The 15205-nt window shown below is 53.0% G+C and overlaps 2 protein-coding genes across 3 annotated transcripts; both read left to right on the top strand.

The window, feature by feature from the left end:
* Positions 1 to 3362: 3362 nt before the first annotated feature.
* Positions 3363 to 7501, top strand: Madcam1 (mucosal vascular addressin cell adhesion molecule 1). 2 transcript variants are annotated; one of them, XM_031350147.1, is made up of 5 exons: positions 3363 to 3707; positions 3960 to 4226; positions 4481 to 4807; positions 5687 to 6118; positions 7200 to 7501. In XM_031350147.1, the coding sequence occupies exons 1-5, from the start codon at positions 3647 to 3649 to the stop codon at positions 7328 to 7330; spliced, it is 1218 nt and encodes a 405-aa protein (XP_031206007.1). In that variant the 5' UTR covers positions 3363 to 3646; the 3' UTR covers positions 7331 to 7501. The 2 variants fall into 2 exon arrangements, with proteins under 2 accessions (XP_031206007.1, XP_031206008.1); XM_031350148.1 differs by lacking the exon at positions 5687 to 6118 and having other exon boundaries at positions 3364 to 3707.
* Positions 7502 to 8271: 770 nt separating this feature from the next.
* Positions 8272 to 14476, top strand: Tpgs1 (tubulin polyglutamylase complex subunit 1). Its single transcript, XM_031349977.1, has 2 exons — positions 8272 to 9087; positions 13745 to 14476. Exons 1-2 carry the CDS (start codon positions 8714 to 8716, stop codon positions 14280 to 14282), a joined length of 912 nt encoding a protein of 303 aa, XP_031205837.1. The 5' UTR covers positions 8272 to 8713; the 3' UTR covers positions 14283 to 14476.
* Positions 14477 to 15205: the final 729 nt, after the last annotated feature.

The raw sequence follows: 15205 nt of genomic DNA, 5'->3' as shown, positions 1-15205 counted from the left end.
TTTTTTTTTTTGTCTTTCCCATAGGCTGTAATAGTACAGAATGTTGAGCTCTGGTATCTATTAAAAAATTTACAGGCTTCCCCTCCACGGTTAAAGTTACCCTAGGCTCAGGGAGGGGCTCTGAGTCCCCGTCCCCTCTAATCTTCTTCTCCGAGGGCTAGGACTCTTGGCGTGGCCTGCTCCTTTTTCTTAGGACACTCTCGGGTCCAGTGTCCTTTTTCTCTGCAATATGCACATTGATCTTTGTCAAGAGGTCTCCAGCGAGTGTTGCCCAGGTGCCCTATCTGCCCTGTCTTCTCCCTGGGTTCTACATGAGGACTCTTTCCTACTACTGCGCCAAGATCCGTGTTAAGTTCTGGTTCTGCCTCTTTTCCCTCTTATTCTCACATTCTTCTTGCTCCTTCTGCTTCCTCTGCTCTTTCTCTTCCTCAGTCTCTCTCTTATAATATACTTTTTCTGCTTCTCTCACTAAATCTTTCAGAGTCATATCCTGCAATCCTTCTAGTCTCTGCAGCTTATGCTTAATGTCCGGGGCTGCCTGTCCCATGAATGACATGGCAACCACTCCCTGCTGCCCCTCAGAAGCAGGGTCAAAAGGGGTATACCTATGATAGGCTTCCATAAGTCGTTCCAGAAACACAGACGGGGACTCAGTTGGCCCCTGGACCACCTCTCTTACCTTAGCCAAATTGGTGGGCTTCCTTGCTGCCCCTTTGAGACCTGTCACGAGAGTCTGACGGTAGACACGCAGCCTTTCTCTCCCTTTAGGGGAATTATAATCCCAATTGGGACACTCTAAAGGGAACCCTGCATCTATGATGTTCTGTAAGATAGAGGGCTGCCCATCAGCTACTGGAACATGCTTTCGAGCCTCCACTAGGATCCACTCTCGTTCTTCTGTTGTAAAGAGAGTCTGCAAGAGCTTGTTGACAGTCATCCCAGGTGGGCTGGTGAGAAAACATAAGAGACTCCACCAAAGAAGTTAGTCTGGTGGGGTCCTCAGAAAAAGGAGGGTGGTTAGTTTTCCAATTATATAGATCAGCAGATGAAAAGGGCCAATATTGAAGAGGCTGAAGGCCCCCCTCTTCCGCTGGGGGAGGACCAAAGGCACGCAACGGAAGGATCTGAGCATTCTCAGGAGGCGCTCCCCTGCGACTGCGGGTCCCTTGGGCAGGGCCTGTAAAATTCTCAGGAGGCACTGAGGCCACTGCTGCCTGTTGGGGAGGTGGTGCAGGATGAAGTTGGGGAGGCAGAGTTGGTGGGTAAGGGGGAGGAGGAGGGTCTAGGAGAAGGAGGTCTGACTGGGTGTCAGGGTAAATCTGTATGGGTGCCACTCTAGCCACTCGGGAGGGCTCCTTGTTCTTAGAGGTCTGGTGGTCTTGCAGAGCCAGGACTCGGGAACCTGGCTTACCAGGAGTTTTAGGTATCCCGACCCATGGCCAGACTCATGGCGAAGGATTGGAGGTCAAGTCCTCCCACACAACAATATATGGTTGCTGTCTCCCCAGTCATTGAAAGACGACATCTTTTACAGCTCTTATCACTTCTAAGTCAAATACTCTTTCTGGTGGCCATCCTACGTTAAAGGCAGGCCATTCAGCAGAACAGAATGTCTGCCAAAGTCCCTTTTTCACTTTTACTGAGAGGTTATGAGCACTGTCCCTAACATCCGTCCAGTGGTCCAAGGTCAAGGTCAAGGGAGTTACTATTGCCTGTCCCATCGTCAACGTCCACACACACACACACACACACACACACACACACACACACACACCAAAAAGACAGAAAAAACAGGAAATAAAAAGCCTGATGCACACTCAGCCACTCCGAGAGTGCTGAAACTATCCGACGGCCGGGGCCTCCGAGTGCCACTCCACTCCGAGGACGGTCCCCGTACGTCTTCCCCTCTTGGAGCATCCTCCAAGATGGGCAACCTGTAGCTGGCCAGGCCAACAAGCACCGTACCAGCAGTCGCCATAACCACAAAACCACAGAAATAAATCATAGATGCAAACTGCAAGACCAAAAGTAACAGCAATTGCTAAAAGAGGCACAGACAAACACGGGAGCAGATAGACACAGAAGCAGACAGACACGGGGGTCCAGACCTTAGCTTACCTCCAAGACCGTTCTTGTTGGTGCAGGGTGGTCTGCCGTTTCCCAGTCAGGGAACCATCTGTTAGAGCTCTTTAAAAATGGGGGAAGGACCCCACACTCAGGGCTCGGGAACGGTGACCCCAAACACCACCAAGACACGGACTTGATGCAATCAGCAAGAAGCTTTTTATTCCAGCTAGCTGGGGTGAGACTCATATCCCTTGCAGGTGTAGAGTCTGGCCCCAAGCAAACATTTAAACAGGTTTTTATACCCACACAGTTGCTAGGGGAAAAGGGGAAACTAAGGAAGGGGGAAGTACGGGGTAGTCTCTGATTGGTGCTGGCTTGTGCTAGGGTTCAGAAGCAGGTTAGCCACCTGGCAATTGTTTGCTACCTCATTTTTCTTTTTTCCTGCCAGGCTGCTCTGGTCTCTAAGCTCTGGGGGCTGGTCTCCCATTCTTCTATGTCCTGGGAGCTGGTCTCCCATTCTTCTATGTCCTGGGAGCTGGTCTCCCATTAAGTTCAACTAATGGCTAAGTTCCCACAGTACAATTTGAAAATTTTAACCTCTCACTCCATGCTCCCCACTGCGTTCTTGATGAAAGAGACAGTCCTTGGTTCCAACTGTCTATTGATTGTACATCCTGGAAACTAAGTGCATACCACCTCCTTGGGACGGACCAGAGATTAAATACCTTTTGCAGGGAGGAATGTTGGGGGAGGGAAGTTTATTGGCTAAACCCTGGGGCATCTAGGTGCCTCATTAGCATGGAGCACTCTGTTCTAGGCTACGTGATTCCAGGTCACATTTCCTATGTGGGAAGTGTGGCACGTGCTCCAGGATAGGAATCTAGTTAGGAGCGGGGAGCCACCTATCGTCTCAGGTGGGTGCCTGGGTGCCAGGGACTCTGAACCTGCTCAATCTTACCAAGTTTCCTGGCAAGGTCCAGGGTCCCACCAAAGGATCCACCAAACCTAAGGCTCCACATTGCAGGTCAAAGTGAGCCAGCCCCAGGCCCCAGGCTCTGTCAGGCCTGCAATGAAAGGACAAAGACTTAGGAGACAGCTGGTGACTTATCCCAGACACACATCACATAGACCTCAGGCCCCAGAACAACTCCTGCATGGTCCAGAACCAGGCCAGGCCTGCTGCCCCCACGTGGCCACCCGTGGAAGTGAAGGCACAGCTCTCTAGTCGGCTGAATGGGCGGAGCAACCTAGGACTGGCAGATTTCCATGCACTTGACCCACCATGGTGACCCATCTCCAGCTTTTAGTTTCAGCCTTCCAGTCCACAGAACTGGGACCTGGAACCTTCCCAGACCTTCCCTCCCATCTGTAATGACTGTGTTCCCGGGTTCCTGCCTCAGCTCTAGCCTCCACTTCTCTGCCTCCTACAAAGTCGGGGTCGGGCTGGGAAAGCCCCCTGGGAAATTCCCACGGAGCAGGCAGAAGAGGGAGGAGAGGCAGGGTCTCAGACAGTAGGAAGCTGCCAGCCCACTATTATTTAAGCCGCTTCCCCTGGCAGTCCCAAGACAGAGAGGCAGGCATGGAGTCCATGTTGGCCCTCCTGCTGGCCCTGGCTTCAGTACCTTTCCAGCTCAGCAGAGGTAAGCAGGGATGTGGGGAGGGAAGCAGGCTTCAAGAGACGAATGGATACAAGGGAGGAGATTCCTTTCGGGAGTGCTATGGAAATCCACTCCACAGCTTTGAGAGGCTGGGGAGGTGTGGCTCTGGCTGTTCTCTCATCAAGACCCAGGAACCTGGGCCAGAGGTCTAGAGCCCTGGGGTCTCGATCCAGGGTCACAGCTGGAATCTGGGACCTAGTTACCTCTACACAGCTTAATGTGCTTACTCCTCAGGCCAGTCCCTCCAGGTGAATCCCCCTGAGCCTGAGGTAGCTGTGGCCATGGGCACATCCCTCCGGATCACCTGCAGCATGTCCTGTGACAAGGGTGTGGCCCGGGTGCATTGGCGTGGCCTGGACACCAGCTTGGGCAGTGTGCAGACCCTCCCAGGCAGTAGTATCCTCTCTGTACGAGGCATGCTGTCAGACACAGGCACTCCTGTGTGCGTGGGCTCCTGCGGGAGTCGAAGCTTCCAGCATTCCGTGAAGATCCTCGTGTATGGTGAGGCCCACTCTGCCTTTCTAGGTGCCACCTGCCCCAGGGAAATCAGGACCTTGCACCATACCAATGCCATCATCCACCAAGTCCCCACACTGGCCTGCCTCCCCCCACACTGTAGACTTTCAAGGCTGTCACCCCCCACCCTTCCTGTCCCAACCACACAAGGCTGTAGTAGCTGCACTATCCCTCCAAACTCCCCTCTGGCCCAGACGTGACCCCCAAGCTCAGCCCTGGGCTCCACTATCAATTTACAGCCTTCCCAGACCAACTGGTGGTGTCTCCGGAGTTCCTTGTACCTGGACAGGACCAGATAGTGTCCTGCACGGCCCACAACATCTGGCCTGCAGACCCAAACAGTGTCTCCTTTGCCCTGCTACTGGGAGAGCAGAGACTGGAGGGTGCCCAGGCCCTGGAACCAGAGCAAGAGGAGGAGACCCAAGAGGCTGATGGCACACCACTGTTCCGAATGACACAACGCTGGTTGTTACCCTCCCTGGGGACCCCCGCCCCTCCTGCCCTTCACTGCCAGGTCACCATGCAGCTGCCCAAACTGGTGCTGACCCATAGAAGGGAGATTCCAGGTAAGACCACTGGATCCTACCTGCCTCTAGATTCAGCAGCTCTGGAGTTCGACCATGACTGGTTGTCCCCACCTATAGATCCCCAACAAAATTGTTCAGTGTCTGTCCCACAAGGCAGCCAGAGAAAAGATTAACTCAAAAGATAAGGACCTACTCTATGCTAGCCCCGACATGATATTTCTGTTCACAAATTCTTGGCTTTGCCTAGCTGGGTGGTGGCGGTGCATACCTTTAATCCCAGCACTCAGGAGGCAGAGGCAGGTGGATCACTTGAGTTTGAAGCCAGCCTGGTCTACAGAGTAAGTTCTAGGACACTCAGGGCTACCCAGAGAAACCCTGTCTTGAAAATCCAAAGGAAGGCCGGGTGGTGGTGGCGCATGCCTTTAATCCCAGCACTTGGGAGGCAGAGGCAGGCGGATTTCTGAGTTCAAGGCCAGCCTGGTCTACAGAGTGAGTTCCAGGACAGCCAGGGCTACACAGAGAAACCCTGTCTCAAAAAACTCCCCCAAAGAAAGAAAGAAAGAAAGAAAGAAAGGAAGAAAGAAAGAAAGAAAGAAAGAAAGAAAGAAAGGAAGGAAGAAAGAAAGAAAGAAAGAAAGGAAGAAAGAAAGAAAGAAAGAAAATCCAAAGTAAATAAAATAAACAGTGGCCTGGTAGACTTACATAGGAGCCTGTACCTACTATAAACAGTGGCCTGGTAGACTTACATAGGAGCCTGTACCTACTAACTGTTCTGTGTCATCAGTTGCTGGTCCTTACTACTGTGGTGCCCTGTGTCTCTTAAGTGATGGGGAGGGGTGTTGGAGAGGCTCTGGACCACTCCTGAGTTGCAGATGAGGAAAACTGAGCCTACAGGAAGAACAATCATTCTGTTTGCAGTACTGCAGAGCCAAACCTCACCTGAGCCCCGCATCAGCACCTCTGTTGAGCCCTACCTCCTGACCTCACCAAGCACTGCTGAGGCAGTCTCCACTGGGCTCAACACCATGGCCCTGCCTTCTACCCCACCATACCCCAAGCTTAGCCCTAGGACTCCCAGCTCCCAGGGACCCTGCCGCCCTAAAATCCACCAGGACCTGAAAGCAGGCTGGGAGCTGCTCTGTGAAGCATCCTGTGGGCCCGGAGTGACTGTGCGCTGGACCTCTGCTCCTGGTGACCTGGCAGCCTACCACACGGAGGAGGCCGGGGCCCGGGCATGGCTACATGTGCTGCCCCCGGGTCCCATTCCAGAGGGCTGGTTCCAGTGCCGCCTGGACCCTGGTGGGCAGATGACCAGTCTGTATGTTCCTGGCCAGGTGATCCCAAATCCCTGTGAGTGCTGGGGCCCTGGGAGGGAGGGACCAAAGGGAGTAAAACACTAGCAGGGGTCTGTGCCATGCCTACCCTCAGTTTCCCCATGTTCGGCGTGCTCTCCTGTCTGTGAGACCACTTAGATCTTGAGGCACCATGCAGACTTTCAGAGACAGGGAGATCCAGTGAAACAAACAAACAAACAAACAAACAAACAAAAAGGTTATTAACATTGGTTTCATATGTATACTCGAGGCTGGCTTCAGATTTGCTTCATAGCTAAAAGGGACCATGATCTTTCTGCCTCAGCCTCTTCAGTGCTGAGATAACAGGTGTGCACCACTGTGACCCATGCTTTAATGGCTGGTTTTTAAAATGTGTTAGTTGGGTCTGGAGCAATGGATAACTCAGTTAAGAGTACATTACTGGTCTTACAGAGAACGTGGGTTCACTTCCCACATGACGGTTCACAGACACCTGTAACTCCAGATCCAGGGGACATACCCACACTTTTGGCCTTCAAGGGCACCACATGCATGTGGTACACATATGTACATGCACACTAAGAACTCCTGCACATCCAAACAAGACTGCCAGGTGTGTTGGTGCGTGTCTTTAATCCCAGCACTCAGAAGGCAGAAACAAGAAACTCCAGTACCTGGAGACTTGATGCCCTCCTCTGACTTCCAAGTGTACCTGCATATATGTGGCATACACACACACACACACATAAACAAAAAATAAACATAAAAAATAAATAAACTTAAGCCGGGTGGTGGCGGCGCATGCCTTTAATCCCAGCACTTGGGAGGCAGAGACAGGTGGATTTCTAAGTTTGAGGCCAGCCTGGTCTACAGAGTGAGGACCAGGATAGCCAGGGCTACACAGAGAACCCCTGTCTCGAAAAACTAAAAGGAAAAAAAAAAAAGCATATTCATTCTTCCATGCTGTCTTTGAGTATGTCTGGCTGGGTGGCTGTTTTCTACCCAAGTAAGGCTGGCTAGTTAGGTCCACGTTTAAACTGTAAGGGCCTATGTACAGTTCCCTCTGTGCAGCCCTCAGGCACTGGGACTGATGACAGCCTTTCTCCCTACTCTTTCAGCCTCCATTGTCGCCCTATGGATTGGCAGCTTGGTGCTGGGGCTGCTTGCACTGGCCTTCCTCGCCTACCGCCTGCGGAAATGCTACCGCTCAGGTCCTCGCCCGGACACCAGCTCATGCACACTCCTATAAAGCTCGACTATGCCAGACTAAAGGAGGTAGAGAATGACCAGCTGTAGGATTTGGGGCATCAAGATGATAGTGTGGGGCTGGAGAGATGGCTCAGCAGTTAAGAGCACTGACTGCTCTTCTGAAGGTCCTGAGTTCAAATCCCATGGAGGCTCACAACCATCTGTAATGAGATCTAATGCCCTCTTCTGGTGTGGCTGAAGACAGCTACAGTGTACTTACATATAATAAATAAAATCTTTTTTAAAAAAGATGATAGTGTGGCCCCTTTCCTTGGTAGCCAGCACATCCATAAGCGCCTCCCAGCTATTGGGCTTTCCTGCCTGCTGGCCCAGAGCTAAATAAAGGCCCAGTATCTAGCCACTGGCGTATTCCTTAAGGCTTTGTGCATCATCTATCCCTACACCCAGAGTCCCTAGAGACAGGCACACATCCCAGTCTTGGTAAGCCAGAGCAACAGGCAGAAGGATACTAGACCAGGAAATGCCTACATTTAACAAGACCAATGGTTTGGAAAAAGTAATTGGGGGTAGGGGGTAACTTGGGAAAACACGAAGAGTGGTATGGATGTCAGACAAGGGAATAAAAATTATGTCAGTAGCCGAGTGGAGTGCACACCTTTAATCCCAGCACTTGGGAGGCAGAGGCAGACAGATTTCTGAGTTCGAGGCCAGCCTGGTCTACAAAGTGAGTTCCAGGACAGCCAGGGCTACTCAGAGAAACCATGTCTCGAAAAACAAACAAACAAAAACAACAACAAAAAAAAATTTATGTCAGTAGATAAAGAGCCAAAGATAACACAGAAGAGGGACATGGGAGGATCCTAGAAAGCCACAGCAGTTCAGACTTACAACGGGAGCAACCCCCTCTGGTGGTCAGGGAGGGTAACAGTCTGGGAAAGGAAGGGGAATCTGGTGAAGACTCCACGCTAAACGCTCGGAAGGAGACGAAGTGAGGCCAAAAAGCCTGGAGAGCCCAGGCCGAGTCTGAGAACAAACGCAGAAAACGGTCTGAACTCCGCTTTCAGCCCTAGATTCCTGGTGGGCTTTGTGGGGTTTCTCTGGTACCCAGGGTGCCTGGTTGCTAGGAGACCATGCTTAAGAAGACTTGCCCACTACCAATATGGCAAAGTATCGCGCTTCAAACCTGAAACCAAGCCCTTCCTGGGGGACCATTTTGAAGTCTGGCAAGCTCACGATTCCAGACCGAAGCTAGAAGATGCAGTCACGGAGTAGCAGGAGAGACGCAAACAGAGAAAGCCAGATAGGGCACGGCGGGGAAAGTAGCCTGCGCTTGTCACTATCGAGACTCTCAGAGAGGGGGCAGCTACCTCTGCCCTTAACAAAAATGGCCATCGAGGGAGGGCGTCTCATTGCGCCGTGAGTTATGGCGGCGCTTCCGGTCCCGTTGCCCCCAGCAAAGATGGCGGCAGTGGAGAAACGGCGGCCAGCTGTAGCACCAGCGGCCAATTTCCCGGACAGTGGCCGGACGTCGGTGTCTCAGGCGGTGGTGGCGGCTGAGAGCGAGGAGGACTTCCTACGGCAGATTGGCGTGACGGAGATGCTGCGCGCAGCCCTCCTAAAGGTGCTGGAGACCAGGCCCGAGGAGCCCATCGCCTTCTTGGCGCACTACTTCGAGAACATGGGTCTGCGCTCGCCGGCCAACGGAGGCGCCGGGGAGCCCCCGGGCCAGCTCCTCCTGCAGCAACAGCGCCTGGGCCGCGCGCTGTGGCACCTTCGCCTGGCTCACCACTCGCAGAGGTGCGGACTGATGGCGGGTGGGGGTGCCAGGACTACAACTCCCAACAGGCCCCGCGAGGGCGCAACTCGCCGCTGGCTCGGGGCGTTTCCGGGAATAGTGGTCCATCCTCTTTTTCCCGGGTCTGGTTGACTTCAGGCGGTGTGACGGCCAGGTTAAGGCTCTCCGCCAGCCTCGCATCGACTTAGCTCACAGTGTGCGCGGGGTGTACTGGAAATTGTGGTCCCGGTAGAAAGTGTTGGGAGTTGTAGTCCATCTATTGCATGAGCTTTCAGATGATTAGGGCCTGGAGGGGGTTACTTTTGAACCTGTGTCCATTTTGTCCTCGCAGCCCCAGGGTTTTGTAGGTCAAGAAGCCCAGCGGGATAGCATAAATTCCTATGGTGCTTGTCCAGGAGATGGACAACCTGTGTACTGAGGCCCCAGCCCACAGACACAGCCCAGTTCTTGAGATGCACCCGCAGAACACAGGCTGGTCTAGAGCTAGATGTGAACCCTGCAGGGAGCTCCGCAATGGGAGCAGTTCCAGTGTAGAAGATGACTGTGGACACTTTTTCATTGTATAGTAGATGAGGGAAGCTGATCAGTAAGCATCATCAACCAGGGGGTGACCAAATGCCTGAGGTCTCAGCATGGGAGTGGCTTTACAAAGGGTGCTTGGAGGAAAACTCAGGTAGGAGGGCCGGGGAAGGGTAGCAAGGTGGAAGATGTTGGATAGCAGGAGCTCTGGCTTTCCCTAGGGAACTGAAAGTCCAGAGATCATACATTTCCTGCTGAGCAGACCAGACAGCTCTTCACCAGGGAGAAAGGGCTCAGTGTACAAGATGGTAGCTTAGAAGGGAAGGCTGGGGCATGGCGGGCTGATGTGGCCAGGGTCGGAGGGGTACAGGCACAAAAGCAGGAGACCAGAGAGAAGGTGGACAGTCTTCAGCTGGGACAGCATTGGGGGATGTGAGTGGGAGACTGAAGGCATCAGCAGAGAAGTATGCACACAGGACCACACCCTAAGGTGCCTAGGGGAGGAGGGACGAGGAACAAACTGCTTATAGGGGACATCCGTAAGATTCTCCTGGGGATGAATAGCAGTGAACTTAGGGGTTTAAAATAGAATTGTTCTCTGTGAGTTGAAGTCACAGCTTCATCTGAGGATCTGGGGCAGGGTTTGTGACCATTTCACCAGGTCTCTGTGTCCTTTACTACCTGGCCTCTAGCCCAGTCACTCACTGGATCTATACCTGCCACCCTCTGGCAAGGCCTCATTTTAACCAGCTGAAACCCTGAAAGCTGTGTGCTTACCGCATTCTCAGGTTCTGTGTGGACACAAACTTGGGGCCATTACTCACCCTAAGATCTAGTGTTAGACCACTGACTGTCAGCCACATAGGAGAGCAAGAGGCAAGGAGGATAAGCCAGCAGGCAGATGGAATGCGTAGAGATGCACCCAGGGGTGACCCCAGAAGCCACAGCCATGGGCTCACAGGGCTAGGCTCTCTCTTCCCCAGACCACTGTTCCCCACCTAAGCCCCTTGTGAGTGATGTGCATGGAGAAAGCGGGCCCTTGTGCAGTGCTCGGCCTGAGCCTGCACACATGGCAGCCCCACCACTGAGGCCTGTCAGCAGAAGCCAGTCCAATTCCTAGGACCTGAGGGGCTGAGTTTGTGTGGCCACCGGAGCATCAGATCTGGGAGGAGTCCCTCCCAGGTGTCCATAGGCCATGGCCATGGCCCCCATCAGTCACCTCCCTGCCAACCTGTGAGAGCCACTTAGGGTTATTGTTCAACCCAGAAGATGGCTGAAGCCTTGGCCACCAGAGGCCAAGCCAGGAGTCAAACCCATGGGCTGCAACCCCTGCAAACCTTCCTAGCTACCATGCTGGTGACAGTGGCAGGAGAGAGACACTGACCCTGCTGCCCAGAAGCTGTTAGGGAGTCATTTTCATGACTCTCCTAGGGCTCTTTTGACCAAGCAAAACTATGTGACTTAAAAGGGCTGAGTTTCTAGCTGGTCGCATTGAAAGACTAGCCAGCCTCACCACAAGCCATTCTTTGTGAGGCACCCCAGACCCTGCAGGGTGCTGTCAGCATCCTTCCTTGCCTCTACCCCATCCCATCCTTGCCAGGAGCTCCCTGAGTGTAAAGACCTGGAAAAGGGGTATGTGCTGTCATACATCATCCCAGCCCTGTCACAGGGAAAGCCACTGGCAGGAGGAGGGAGAAGGCCTGCAGCAGTGGCACACACCTTTAGTCTCAGCACTGTGGAGGCAGAGGCAGGCAGATTCTGTGAGTTCAAGGCCAGCCTGGTCTACAGAGCAAGTTCCAGGACAGCCAGGGCTACACAAAGAGACCCTGTCCCAAAAGAAAGAAGAGTGGGGGAGGAGCTCCCACTGCTTGTGCACAGTGCTTAGCACTCAGGTAGAAAGAAGTGTGCTAAGTGGAGCCCCAGCCCAGGCTCCCCCAAAGCTGGAGCTCACCATCTTGTCTCTGCCTCATCACTTGTCAGTGACTCAATGGTGATCCCCAGGAGCAGATGTGCTGCCTAAGAGGTGGGTGTCCTTGTTCCAGGCCATAATTATCCATCATGTGGCTATAAACAGCCAAAGGAAGGTGGGTGGCACCCACCCACTGTGCCAGCACAAGATCATGTTTGTCATCCATCCTTCCAAAAACCTGGAGGTGCAGAATTGGGGTTTACATTTCATAGGTGAACAGACTAAGGCTCACAGAAGCAGTGCCCAAAAGCCAGTGACCCTGGGAGGCAGATCTGGACCTGGTATAGGAACCAATCAAGGGCCCAGGCCTTGTGCCCATGGCTCTCACTGTCAGAGAAGCTAGAATCAGGACAAGAGAGCTGATGGCTGTGTATGAACAGGTGTATCAGTCAGGAAGAGCCATGTTGTGCTGCTGTAACAAAGAGCCTCAGCATCTCCATAGCTCTTATCACAGCTGGGACCCCGCTGAGTGACCTTCCCAAAAGACACACTGTCTATCCTCTGGGCATCTGCTACAGCTGGGTAGCATTTATTAAACACCTACTATCTGCAACTCTAGAAGGTGAAGCATCCAAGGTGGCCCCCAAAGATCAGGGTAGAGCAGACCACCCACATTGTGAAGCTGAGCCACATAATAACCTGAGTAGGGTCCACTGTCAGCTACTCTCTGGGTCCTGCATTCAGACTATCACCCTGCTCAGAGTCTTTATTTTCTACAAGGCTGTGTTCATGGTCACATCTGTGATCCACTAGGAAGAACCCCATCCCGGGGTCAGAGAATGAGCCGCCTGATTCAGCACACGCTCCTTATACACACTAGCTCTTAGATGAGAATGTGATTTCGCCACTGGTCCCTGTCATAACTGGCCACTCTGTGTCTCAATAAAACTTTATTTACAAGCCAGCCACGGTGGCTAAGGCAGGAAGATCATGGGCTCAAGCCTTAGCTACTGAGAGCCCTTGCTTCAAAATAAAGAGCTGGAGCCTGGTCTACAGAATGAGTTCCAGGACAGCCAGAGCTATACAGAGAAACCCTGTCTCAAAAGACCAATAAATAAATAAATAAAGAGCTGGCTTGTCACAGGATGGCTGCATGAAGATAATACACTGAGGCTTAGTGCGTAAGGGTGGCAGTAAGGACTGGTCTTGCTCCTCAGACCTTGTGCTGGGAGCACAGTGAATGATCCCTTCATAGATGCTACCAACACATCTGCCAGTCAGGTGAATGGGCACTTAGCTCGGGCAGGGCTCAGTTGGCAGAATGCACAGAGGCCTTGTTCCAGCACCAGGAACTGACCATGATGGCACTTGGGAGGTAGAGACAGGAGTATCTGCAATTCAAGAACATCCTTAGTATCATAGAGTTCAAGATGTGCCAGCTACATGAGACCCTGTCTCAAACAGAACCCCATAATGGCTCATCCAGTAAAGATGCTTGCCAAACTCTGCACCCTGAGTTCACTGGAATCCATGTGAAGATAAAGGGGACCCAACTCTGAGTTGTCCTCTGAGTTAGGCATGGTGGCATTCACCTTTAATCCAGCACTCCAGAGGCAGAGTAGGCAGCGCTCTGTGAGTTCGAGGCCAGCCTGGTGTGGCGAGTGCCAGGACAGCCAGGGCTACACAGAGGAACCCTGTCCTAAAAAATAGGGGGAAAGAAAAGAGTTGTCCTTGGACCACCACACACATCACGCATACACATGTATGCTTATGGTTGTTACTAAAACAAGGTCTCACTCTATAGATCAGGCAGGTTTGAACTCACAGAGATCCACCTGCCTCTGCTTCTGAGTACTGGGAGAGATACCATTTTCATCTGAAATGTTATTTTAAAGTTGTATATGAATGGATACTTGGAATGTGTGTCTGCGCACCATATGTATGCATGCATGACACCTGCCTCAAAGGCCAGAAAAGGGCATCAGATCCTCTGGGACTGGAATTACAGATGGTTGTGAGCCATAATGTTGGTGCTGGGAATCGAACCCGAGTCGTCAATAAGAGCAGGCCCACTGACTGAACCATATGTGAAGCCTCTTAAATAAATTAAGAAAGCAAACACTTGGGGTGCCCTAAAGGGAGAGACAGACAAATGAAGAGCTGAGGTGCATTTGGAAAGGCCCAGCTAGCCAGCCAGACTGGGAGCTGCTGACACCCCACTATCCCTGCAGGACCGCCTTCAACAACAATGTGAGTGTGGCCTACGAGTGCCTGAGTGCCAGCGGCCGCAAGAAAAAACCAGGGCTGGACGGGCGCACATACAGCGAGCTGCTGAAGCGAGTTTGCAGGGACGGCGGGGCGCCTGAGGAGGTGGTGGCACCGCTGCTTCGCAAGATCCAGTGCCGGGACCATGAGGCTGTGCCTCTGGGCATCTTCCGAACCGGCATGCTCTCCTGCTTCGTGCTGCTGGAATTCGTGGCACGCGCCGGCGCTCTCTTCCAGCTGCTGGAGGACCCTGGCCTAGCGGTGGCCGATCGGCGTGTGGGCCAGGCTGTGCTGGACACGCTGGAGGGCGCGCTGAGCGCAGGAGACATGACAACGGCGCCCACACACTACCTGGAGGCCGGTTCCCGCCTGGGCCCGGACAGCCTGGCACGTGCCCTGGACAGGGCAGCAAGCGGGCGGCGACCCAGTGCGCCCATGGCCCGCGAGGAGTTCCTGGAGAAGGCTGCAGCCCTCTTCATCGCCAAGGTCAAGCCAGTGGGCTAAGCCCACAATGCACCCTCACCCCGCCACCTACCCAGGACTTGGGACCCGCAAACTGGTGTCCTGGCATTCTGCACAGGGTCATCACCCAGGAAGGAGGACCCGCTTGGACACTGCAGGACCAGCACCTGCAGCTCAATCCCCTCTGTACTGGCCTGCCTACCCCACTCACAGAAATAAAATCTAAAAAGACCTGGCCTTGCTGGTCACCTGTGTGCAGCTCCCCCAAGATCCCTTGAAATCACCAAAGGTGAGGGGAAACCAGGACATTCCCTAGTACAGCACATAACGTTTCTACTGGTCGCACGACTGCACCCCTAAGTTCCTCATGGGAGATTCTAGGCTGAGGCTCTACTCCTGACCACGCCCCAGCCCCTCACTGGGGAATTCAAGGCAGGGGTTCTATTCCTTTACCAGGCCCTCAGCCTTCTTTGTTTATTAGGCCTTTTTTCTGTGATGGTCAGAAGACAGCTTGGAGAAATCAGATCTCTCCTTCCACTAACTAAGCCCGGGTCAGTTTTGGTAGCAAGTGCCTTTACCAGCTGAGCCATCTCACCTGCCCTTGTTATTTTGAAACAAGGTCTCAGTTGCTTGGGCTGGCTCGAACTCTTGACCCTTCTTCCTCGCTTTCCATCAGCTTGAGTGACAGTGGGAGCCACCATGCCCAGCTGCATCCATGCTTTCTAAATCCCATGTTTGATCATAGACAAGCTGGATGTGTCCTATCTCTCAGCACAGCACTGGGACATGAGCCAAACAACACTGACCAGAAAAGAGATTTCTAGAAACTCTACTTCTCTGGGAGCTCGCCAGAGAGGTAACAGGAAGGGAGAAGCTACCCATGGACCAGGACACCAGAGGGAGGCCACATGTATTCTGCCTTGCTAGTTCAGGACCTGGCAAACTGTCCTGATGTAGCCCCCGGG

This window comes from Mastomys coucha, unplaced genomic scaffold (genome assembly GCF_008632895.1).
Source record: "Mastomys coucha isolate ucsf_1 unplaced genomic scaffold, UCSF_Mcou_1 pScaffold4, whole genome shotgun sequence".
Taxonomy (NCBI): domain Eukaryota; kingdom Metazoa; phylum Chordata; class Mammalia; order Rodentia; family Muridae; genus Mastomys; species Mastomys coucha.
The sequence above is the reverse complement of the archived record's forward strand: the minus strand, read 5'-3'. Positions and strand labels throughout refer to the sequence as shown.

Bases quoted from the DNA above. Each gene is read 5' to 3' on its own strand.
- Tpgs1 (XM_031349977.1), top strand. From the start codon at position 8,714: ATGGCGGCGCTTCCGGTCCCGTTGCCCCCAGCAAAGATGGCGGCAGTG. The intron at 9,088-13,744 runs GTGCGGACTGAT...CTATCCCTGCAG, and splicing joins CTGGCTCACCACTCGCAGAG to GACCGCCTTCAACAACAATG.
- Madcam1 (XM_031350147.1), top strand. From the start codon at position 3,647: ATGGAGTCCATGTTGGCCCTCCTGCTGGCCCTGGCTTCAGTACCTTTC. The intron at 3,708-3,959 runs GTAAGCAGGGAT...CTTACTCCTCAG, and splicing joins ACCTTTCCAGCTCAGCAGAG to GCCAGTCCCTCCAGGTGAAT. The intron at 6,119-7,199 runs GTGAGTGCTGGG...CTACTCTTTCAG, and splicing joins CCAGGTGATCCCAAATCCCT to CCTCCATTGTCGCCCTATGG.